Source organism: Micropterus salmoides, unplaced genomic scaffold (assembly GCF_014851395.1).
Source record: "Micropterus salmoides isolate LMB-PRFRI ecotype aquatic unplaced genomic scaffold, ASM1485139v1 Ms_hic_scaffold_7, whole genome shotgun sequence".
NCBI classification, from domain to species: domain Eukaryota; kingdom Metazoa; phylum Chordata; class Actinopteri; order Centrarchiformes; family Centrarchidae; genus Micropterus; species Micropterus salmoides.
In genome coordinates this window covers 2511486-2522076 of record NW_024044459.1, presented here as the reverse complement: position 1 = coordinate 2522076, position 10591 = coordinate 2511486, and the positions used below count along the sequence as shown (strand labels likewise).

The 10591-nt window shown below is 43.5% G+C and overlaps 1 protein-coding gene across 3 annotated transcripts in view; it reads right to left on the bottom strand.

Moving 5' to 3' along the window:
* Positions 1 to 4600: 4600 nt before the first annotated feature.
* The window catches only part of LOC119891758, a 39514-nt gene continuing 33523 nt past the window's right edge, over positions 4601 to 10591 (bottom strand). For all 3 annotated transcript variants that reach the window (XM_038703599.1, XM_038703598.1, XM_038703600.1), the window contains exon 11: positions 4601 to 10499. In XM_038703599.1, coding sequence (XP_038559527.1) covers positions 5214 to 10499 — 5286 coding nt within the window. In that variant the 3' untranslated portion in view covers positions 4601 to 5213. The remainder of the gene's footprint in view (positions 10500 to 10591) is intronic.

The following is a 10591-nucleotide window of genomic DNA, read 5'->3' as shown; positions in this document are numbered from 1 at the left end:
GCCCACGGAACAGTATGACCTACCATGAGCACCTCAGCCCTCGACACCTCCCATACTCTGACTGCCTGTACAACATACCCTTTTCTACCACAAAAAGCTCAGCAAGTGAACCATGACTAGCCTCTGCATTTTTGAAGCACTCCGCTAGTGTGGGGTCATTTTTCTGCTGAAGAGCAAGATTACAGGGGAAGGAAACATCTTCCTCAGCTAGCCCTGGAGCCTCAACATCCTGCTCTGGCTGTTCAGCTGTCTTACCCAATCCAACACCTGCTCTCTGCGTGACTCCAACCTGTCCCCTCCGAGGGAACTCGAACTGCGTCTGTGACGACACTATGGGAACGAGAACACCCACTATTCCACGCCGAAGCCTCCACCTGCCCCCCAGTGTGCAGTAACCCGTAGGCACGACTAAGAGGAGAGCACACGGGTGCCGGGTGCAGAAGGAAGGTTCAGACTGTAAAACGGAAGTGTGAGGAGTTGCCCAGCCAGCTGCCTCACACAAATCCTGGAGCGAAGCCCCTACGAGGAAGGCCCTAGAGGCCGCCATGCCTCGAGTAGAGTGCGCTCTTACGGCCAGGTGAAGGTAACCCGCGCACCTGATAGGCCAGGGAAATAGTCTGAATGATCCAGTTGCTGATCGTGTGTTTAGAAGCGGGGAGCCCAGCCTTGGGGGACCCGAAACACACCAGCAACTGGTCTGCTTTCCTCCACTGGGAGGACCTCAGAGTGTAAATACTCAGCGCTCTGACCGGGCAGAGCAGATGAAGTCTCCCGTCCTCCGCCGTCACATGAGGTGGGGGATGAAATACCTGCAGCACCGTAGACCCTGCCAACCTGGACAGAACCTTAGGGACATAGCCCGGACAGGGGTGTAGGATGGCTCTGACCCTCCCGGGGCAAACTCCAGGTATTGAGGAGAAACCGAAAGTGCCTGGAGATCCCCCACCCTCCTCAGAGAGGTGATAGCGAGGAGAAAGTCCATCTTAAGGGTCAGGTGCTTGGCCTCAGCCGACTCCAGCGCTTCGAGAACCACCGCCAGGTCCCAAGTGGGAACCCTGGAACGAGTCACGGGTCTCACCACGGAGGAAGCGCACGACCAGTGGAAGCCTCCCCAGAGGCCCATCCCTCAGAGGGGCGTGGAACGCTGCCATGGCAGCCACATACACCTTGAGTGTGGATGGGGAAAGGCCAGCAGAGAAATGGTCCTGGAGGAACTCCAGTACCATTGTCACCGGACAGGTAACTGGGTCCACCGCCCGTTCTCTACAGGGAGGGGGACCTGCCATGGCGGGCCCTCGAGGAGCGATATTATGACCGAGAACCACACTCGGGCCGGCCAAAACGGGGCTACCAGCAGTAGGCTGACACCGTCCTGATGGACCCGCTCCAGAAGAAAAGCATACAGGCGCAGCCTTGGCCATGTCTGCACCATGGCATTTCGCATAATAACTCCACCACCTGAGGGTGGAGTCTCCATTCCCCGGGCCTCAGCCCCTGTCTCGGCAGCAGGTCTGCTCAGACAGCTGTCCAGACAGCAGGTCTGGATAGTCTGGACAGCTGACTGACAGCAGTCTCTGACAACTTATTTGAGAAGCAAATAGTGAACTGCATCCTGTATGCAGACTTGCATGTACAAATCACCAGCAGTAAATATTGTACTAGGAATAATATTAAACTACAAGAAGCCAGACACTTGCAAGCCTTTAATTAGAGTTATGTAAAGCTTTTGATGGGACAGTTAAGTCATAGAGAATTAGTGACAGCTCTGTGAAGAGGGGGCTGACGATGGATGGATGGATGGATGGATGCACAGCACCATCTCCAGCTACACACTGTCACTTACACCGCCTTTATGTGTAGAACCAGGGAGTTGTTTGTTCATAGTCCGTTACCAACCTTAAAACATATGAAAAAGTGCATTTGCAAACAGGATTTATGTGAGAGCAGCTCCTCTGCTGCAAGCAACAGCTCTTCTATTTTCACTTTTGTTTCATCTCACTAATGCAAACTGAAACTTTTTAGTTGATATTAATGTACCAAATGTTTCATGTTCTATGTAAAACTGATAGTATGTGGTTTTGTTTATTTTATGTAAATAGGACAGTTACCACTACAGCTGAACACTGAAAACTATACACTGAAGTTATGCACTGAATTTATTTAATAAATGGAGTCATTCATTTAGCAGAGTTTGTAAGGACATTTTAAGTTAACCAAATATACAAGCCACTGTATCACTGTTACAAGTTGTGATACTGATATAGTGGTAAATTTGATAATTTGATTGTATAAGAGAATGTTTGTGAAAGCTAAACTAATTGAACATTCCAAATCCTTTTAATACCTCTCTCCCATCAATTTCACCTGGCAACATACATATATATTAATATATACACCTCTCCAAATCATTGAATTCAGAGGTGTCTATGACCACAGGTGTATATAATCAAGTACATGCAGACTGCATCTACAAACATTTGTGAAAGAATGGGTGAATTCAAGCTTGGTACCGGGATAGGTTGCCCCCTGTGCAATAAGTGCATTTGGGAAATTTCCTCACTATTAAAGATTCCACAGTCACAGTTTTATTATGACAAAGTGGATGCGGTTGGGAACAAGAGACACCAGCCAAAAAGTGGTAGGCCACATAAAATCACAGAGCGGGGTCAGTGCATGCTGAGGCGCAGAAGTCTACAGACCTCCAAACATCGTGTGGCCTTCAGATTAGCTCAAAAACAGTGCGTAGAGAGCTTCATGGAATGGGTTTCCATGGCCTAGCAGCTATATCCAAACCTTACATCAACAAGTGCAATGCAAAGTGATGGAAGCAGTGGTGTAAATCACGGTGCCACTGGACACTAGAGCAGTGAAGACGTGTTCTCTGGAGTGACGAATCACGCTTCTCTGTCTGGCAATCAGATAGACGAGTCTGGGATGAATTACAGCAGAGACAGGCCTTCTTGTCCAATACCTGTGCCTGACTTCACAAAAGCGCTTCTATAAGAATGGTTAAAAATTCCCATGAACACACTCCTAATCCTTGTAGACAGTCTTCCCAGAAGAGTTGAAGCTGTTATAGCTGCAAAGGGTGGGCCAACTCCATATTAAAACCGACAGATTAAGAATGTGATGTCAATAACCTTCATGTGCATGTAGGCAAGCGACCCAAAACCTTTGGCAATATAGTGTTTGTTTTGAGTGTAGATTAACTTCATATTTTTTTATCAAACGATTTTAGCATCAGGCTACAAATGTGAAAAAAGTGAAAGAGGTCTGAATGCACTGTACATACCTATGACCTAATAGTTTTAGTTATTTACTGTTACTTTGTAGTTCAGGTCAGTGCTGAAAAGTGAAAATGTTCCAGGCTAGGTAAGGCATAAATGGCACAAATTAACCAGATGGGTGGTCACTTGTGTTCCAGTGAAACTCTGTTCAAATCTACTGCCCCAACCCCACAGCCCGAGAAGCAATTCAAAGTGAAATGCTATTTTCAGAAATCTTTATTTATTTGCCACAAATAAAAGGAATATCAGTTAATGGAAAAATAACTTTACAGCAAACAGTTAGTCCAGATAATACTTTAAAAAGGAAAATAAATGTAGTTAATGACCTTAAATGAATGCCTTGTGACTTAAATGGCATCTGCAATTAAGCATACATTTCTGAAAGGTTTACGTCACACAGCTAAATAAATGTTACGGTCAAACTAAATCGACACAAACTGACATAGATGACAATGTATAATGTTGACTAAATATCACATTATTAAAAACAACATTAACATGACTGAGGACATTGGCTACATAATGGCTTGAGAAAATTGCCTTATGATGCTGAAGTTCACAAAGTTTGTTAAATGTGTAACTCGTGAGGAGAATATATGTTAGATGTACATTAACATCCAGAAGAACATCTCTCCTAAGGCAGGTGCGTAGGAAAAGGGCGAGTGTATAAAAAGTTGCAAATAGACTCCTGCACAGTGTGTAAATTGCAATAATAAATTTATTTGCAGGGTTTTGGTGCTAGATGAGTCTAGCGAACAATCAGTAAGAAAATGTTTACAAAAAAAGATATAAAAATATTAATTCACCACTAGAGATGCACCGAAATGAAAACATTTGCTAAATACCGAATACCGAACACTGAACAAGTACATTCACATTTTTGCCTTTTTGTTTTTTACCACTGCATAAATTAAATAGTCAAAACGTGCTTTTTACTTAGTGTTTCCCACAGGATTTGGAGATTCTATGGTGGGTGGGTCCGAAGTTCAAGAGGGTCCGCTTTACTTTTAATGGACACATGTAATATGTTTTATACTTTCTCTGAATATCATCCAATTTTTCATACTGTACAGACACCTTATTTTGAACGCCGGACGTTGTCACATGTGTATCCTCGTGCTAAATTCATCAAGTCCGACCCAATATGATACATTTTGTGGTTCTCGTATCGCGTAACATGGCCTCTCTTCAGGAAGGACTCTCATACTGCAATACTTGTCTTTATAAAGAAGAGAGAAAATGACAGGATAAAGTTGCTGACCCTTGTCAGCTCGCTCTGGTTCGTTTCAGTTACCATAAAGGCTCGAATATGTGTGCACTCCAAATTTAGGTGCGGCTAGCCTAACCGCCTTCTCAGAAACAAGTGACAGAAACACTCAAAGCGGGTCAGACCGTTTTGTTGCCTTTTCTAAGAAGTCAGCCACAGATGGAGTGGAATAGGAGACAATTTAGCAAACGATGTCTGCAAACGGCGATTTTTGTATCTTTCTCTGACACTTGAAAATGCTTCCACACTGCTGACATGTCAACGTAATTGTTCGGTAAAATTTAATCGGTGATTTGACTTACCGAATACCGAAAGTGCTATTTTTGCTATTTTCGGGCAATTAATTTAGGTGGCCGAACATTTGGTGCATCCCTAATCACATTCCAAGAGGAAGAATGTGTGTGATTTCTCCTTTTAAAAGATACATAGACTTGCTTTGAATCAAAATGAAAAACATACAGTAGCTTTTCAGTCTACATTGTAAGCATGCACACTACAGAAGGCCTAGTAAAACATTACATATGGTAACATTTTTTGTTGTTTTGCGTTTTCCAAATTTTAAAACTGCACACTTAATGCATTTTTGTGTCAGTTTGAATCATAGGATTCAGAACAGTCTAAACTCTGCAGTGACACTTAGGTAACACCAACACACAAATCTAAGTCCATTTTTTCTTGTGGAGACTTCTCTTCTGAGATGACTGAGGGCTCTTTTCTTCATCAGCCAAAGACCCTTTTGATTTTTGAACTTTAACACTGCGGAATCTGGATTTAGACAGGGGAGTGATTATTACTGAAGGAAATGATCTCCCTCTTAAAACTCTTTTACCCATCTCTATAGGTTCCACCTTTTCCTTTGACACATTCTGCTCATCTTCCTTGTCCTCTTGACATATACCTGCTGCTGTATCTAATCTGTATAAATTTAGTATGTCCATCTTTTCATTAGAACTCTCAATAGCTCTCATGTTATTATCTTGGTCTCTACTGCTTTCCTCTAGCTTCTCTATAAGTTCATCAGCAGAACATTCAGCTTTCTTGTGGTTTTTGTCCTCATCTGATCCCACATCATCCTCTTCCTCGTCAGTGGCTGCAACAATCACACATCCCCCATCCTCCTCATCCTTTTCCTTGGAATCCACTCTTGGTCTTTTTCGTATGGATGTTCGTTTTGGAAATGTGTTTTCTTCTGCTTTGTCCTCTGCTTTGTCTGCACCAGTTTCAATCATCCTTCTGAGACTTCTGTCTTCTACTACTGGGTAGTCCACAGTTTTAGCTTTACTTTCTGTTAGCTCTTCCTCTAGTAATTCCATTTCTTCTGTTGCTAGTTCTTCACCATCTGTCTCTACCACCCTGTCATCTATCAAATTAGCTGTTTCCTTTTCCTGGTCCTCTACAGTGATATCAGGTGGAGGCCCTGTCCGCTTTCCAGTAGATGATTTTTCCACAGTTTCTGTTTGTTTCTTAGCATTTAGCTCTCTGTTTCTCTCAACTGTGTCAGTACCAGTCTCACCAGCGGCCATGCTGTTGTCCTCTTTTCCAAGCACTGCTGTTCCCTTGGTCAATGCAACCTTCATCTGCTCTTTAGCTCCTACAGCAGACCCTCCTCCTGCCACACTCTCAACTTCTTCCTCTTCCACTTCGCTTAGCTTCTTTACTTTCTTCACCTTCATTTCCATACTCTTTCCTTCTTCCTCAGCCTTCTCCTTTTTCTCCTCATGCCCTGCCTCTTGTTCCTCTCCATTAGTCTCTTCAGCAAGAGTAGTTTCTGCTTCCCCCTCTTCCTCTGGCTTACACTGTTTGCGAGCTCTTTTAGATTTACACCTATGTGTGGCAGGAGCAGACCTCCTCCCCTTCCTCAGAACTCTTGTTTCTATTGCTGGCTCATCTTTATCAGCACTCTTTCCTACCATTGTCCCCTCTTGATCATTTTCTTCCTTTTGGCTTTTTGTTCTTCGGGATCTTGGTGTGGCTTTTACTGCCATCCGATAGCTCCTTAGAACTCTTGGTTCAGTTGGTTCTTCTTCCTCAGTAGCATTTCCTTCATCTGTATCAGGTGTCTCTTCAGCACTTTCCCTAACAGAAGCCTCTCTCTGTCTATTCACACATGTATCTAAAACAGCAGACTGCTCCACCTCTAATGTCTCTTGCTGTGTCAGTGATTTCTCTGCCACAGCTTGTACTTTTTCGGTCTTAAATTCTGGCTCTGTTTTTTCTTCTTTCTGATCTGCAGCTTTCTTCTCATGGCTCACTTCAATCACCTGATCTCTGCTTTCCTCTAGTTTAGTTTCTTCTTCTCCCTCTTCCTCTGTCTGACACTGTGTGCGGGCTCTTTTGAAGTTACTTCTATATGTGGCAGTAGCAGACCTTCTTCCTTTTCTTAGAACTCTTGTTTCAAATGCTGGTTCATCTCCTGTGCTTTTCTGCCCAGTTGCCTCCTCATCTTGCCAATCATCTTGTCTTCTTGTGGGTTTGCTTTTTGTTGTGGCTCTCACTGTCTTTTTTTCACGACTTATCTGAACTCTGGTTTCAATAACTGGTGCTTCCTTTTCCTCAGAGGCACCTTTTGCTTTGTGGTCCTTTGTTATCAACAGTGTCTCTTGTGTACTTTCTCCAGCTGCAGTTCCCACTACTTCAGATGTGGAAGTTGACTGTTCTTGCTCTACTATGGCTGTGACCGCTTTCTCAGCAACATCATCCGAGGTCTTTCCCTCATCAGCACTACTGGCCTGTCCCTCCTCTGAGGTGTTTTGTTGCATGGCAGCCTCCACCTCTTCTGTACCCATTTCTGGATTTATATTTTCTACGTTTTGAGTTACATCCTTTTCTTTAAGTCTGTTTCCCTTGTCCTGATCAATCATCTGCTGTTGTTTCTCAGCTGGTTCCTCTTCTCTAATTTTTGAAACTTCCTTGTCATCACCACTTTTAGGCACATCTTCTTTAGCTGTTTCCTCAGCTCCCCCCCCTGTGTCTTGTATTGTGATGTTCACCTTCTCCCCAAACCCTTCCTCTTCCACCTTCACCAGATCATTTTTTTCCATTCCAACAGCAATGTTCTCCTCTGCCATTGTTTCTTCCGCATTCATTATGACTTCATGATGTGGGTTTTTCAGATCCACTACAACTACAGTCAGTCTTTGCAGATCAGAAAGTTGGGGTGCCATTTCTTCACTCTGTTGCTCCTCTGCTGAAGGTGTTGCTACTGAAGGTGTTGCCTCCTCTTCACTAGATATTAGTATAGCTATGTCACTGGTGGGTTTGGGTAATGGGTAATGCAGTGTCTCAGCCTCTCCTTCTTGTACTAAATTATCTTCAGTAGCTGTCACTCCAGCTGTGTTCTCCTTATCTTCAGTCACTGTCCATTCTTTTGACACTCCTTTTTCCACTTCTACAATAACATGTTCCTTTACCTCTATTTTATTTATCTCTGGGGCTTTCCCCTCACTCCCAGCCTTTGGTGGCTCTTCGGCTAATACCAGCCCAGTGTCTTCTTCATCCTCTTCCTCTGCTTCTTCAGCTGATTCCTTTGGTCCCTCGTCCTCTTCCTGGAATTGTTTGCGGTTTCTACAAACAGATTTTGTTCCCCTTCTCAGAATTCTTGATTCTACTGGAGGTTCATCTCCATCAGCACTCTTTTCTGCAGTTCCCCCTCCATCCTTCACTTCATCTTGCTGCTTTTTGCCTCTAATTTTAAGAGTCGCTTTGGATGTCTTTCCACCACTTCTCACAGATCTAGTTACAGCAACTGCTGGTAGTTCCACTTCCTCATCCCTCATGACTAGCTTCCTTTGATCGCATTCTTCACCTGAGGTCTGTACCTCCCTTTCTGCAAATATCTTGTATATGGCTTCTGATTGCTCTTCCACTACATTATCTACTACTGAAAAGTCTGCCTTTGCATCTGCACACATCTCAGAAATTGCAGACAGTTTCTCCTCCACTGGATCTGTAACCGTGACAGCATCCTTTGCCATAGCTTCAATCTGTCCTTCCATCCCAACACTGCCTATTTTAGCTTCATCCACCTCCTTTTTAGTAATATAAAGAATATCCACTATGTTGTCTTCCTTCTGCTGTTGGTTACTTCTACCTGTGGAATTGCAACTTGCTTTAACTGCATTTCTTCCACATCTAAAAAGTCTTGTTTCAGTGACTGGTGATTCCTCTGCTTCACTATTTTCCTCATCCACATTAGCATATTCTTCCTTTTCTTGACCACAGCTGTCTTCCTTCTTGGCAGTCTCTGCGCTCTTCTCCTTTCTCCCTCTATTATCTTCCAATACCAGCATTTCTGTGTCTGGTTTTTGTTCATCTGCAACACAATGAGAAACATCCTTCTCTTCTGCTGCTATCAGCTTCACTCGTTCCTTTTCTGCAACATACTCTTCATCAACTAGTGTTTTATCTACCTCCATCACACTAAGATGATGGCAGGTTGTTTTTAGGTCCACTAAAATGACAGTAGCTTCATGGAGCTTTGGGATTTCAGAGTCTGTGTCCTTTTCCTGAGGCTCTACTGATGTGGCAGCCTCATCAGGTATTACTGTTTCTGAAGCAGCAGCAACAGAGTCAGGCTCTTGTATCATGTCATCTGCTACTTCCTCCTTATCAGCTTCCATCAGTGATATCGTCTCAGTCGCTCCCTGCACCTCCTTGTTCACCACACTCGAAGGTATCACATCTTCTGCTGCTTCCTCTGCCTTTGGAATTGTACCTTCTTCCCCAACAGTTAATTCCTCGGTTGATATATCTTCTGTTTTGTCAGTTGTCTCCTCTTGTTTCATCTGGTGGTGTTCCTCCATCTGTTTGTCTGTTGCTAGTGCTTTCTCTTCTCTTGCAGAACTTCCTGTTCCCAGATCTACGTACTCTTCCTTTTGTGTTTTGCTTTGTTTTGTAGCCTTAGTGACTTTATGTCTTCCTCTCAAAGCTCTCTTCTGCACAATAGTGACCTCATCTAGCTCATCATCAGAGACCTCTTGTGTATCCTGTATCACTGATGTTTTTACCTCCTCACCCTTTTGTTCTTTCTCAAATTCAGCTGCTGTTTCTCTAAACTCTGTGGAACTCCCCTTCACTAGTGTATCTTCCACCCCAGGCTTCTCTTGCTTCTCTGTCTTCTCTTCATTTGTTAGTTGTTCATCTTCCAGCTGCTTTTTTTCTTCTCTTAATTCCTCCACAGCAACTACATCCTCTTTTAAGAAGGTAATTTCTGCTGGTTCTTCTCCCTCATCTAGATCAGCTGTATAAACCTCATTCTCCACTGCCAATTCATTTACTTCTTTCTCTAATTCTTCCCACACTTTCTGGCTGTATTGTGTATATTTGCATTTTGGTGTGGGGATGGTCATAACAGTTCTTCCTCTCAAAACTCTCCCTCCATCGTGGGCTGTAGTTTCCTCCTTTACCCACTCCTCTTGTTTGCTGTGCTGTTGAGTTCTCAGTCTGGGGGTTTCATTCTGTGCAGTTTTCATGGCTGTTCTACCTGTTTTTACAGTTTCACCATCCTCTGATGATGCATGTGTTGACAGACTTACCACATGTTGTGTAACTCTTTCTTCTGGATTTACATCAGTGACCTTGATTTGAGTTGCCTCTCCCACTTTTTGAGATTCTGCTTCCTTGTGCACTAAAACTTCTTCAGAGACTAGCAGCATTGCAATGTCTTTCTTCTGACACTTTTCCTCTGCTTCCTTTGCTTCCTCAATTTCTGATGCCACATTCTCAACTGTTATCTGTGACTTGTGAGAAGTATTTTTCTGATCAGGTGTGGCATTATCTTCTACTTGTGGCTCCTCAGTCATCAGTGTAGATGTAACATCACCTTCTTCTAGCTCTTGTGAGGCTAGGACAGTGGCTGTTTTTTCTGGCATGGTAGCTGCTTCTTCTTCAGGTGCAGTATCAACTACATCTTCTCCTTTTTCTTCAGTAGCCACACTAAACATACCCTAAAAATAATTAATATAATAAATATTGAATCACAAACACGTTGCTGTACTGTTCATACAGGCAAGCCTGCAAATGAAAATTTTCATATACA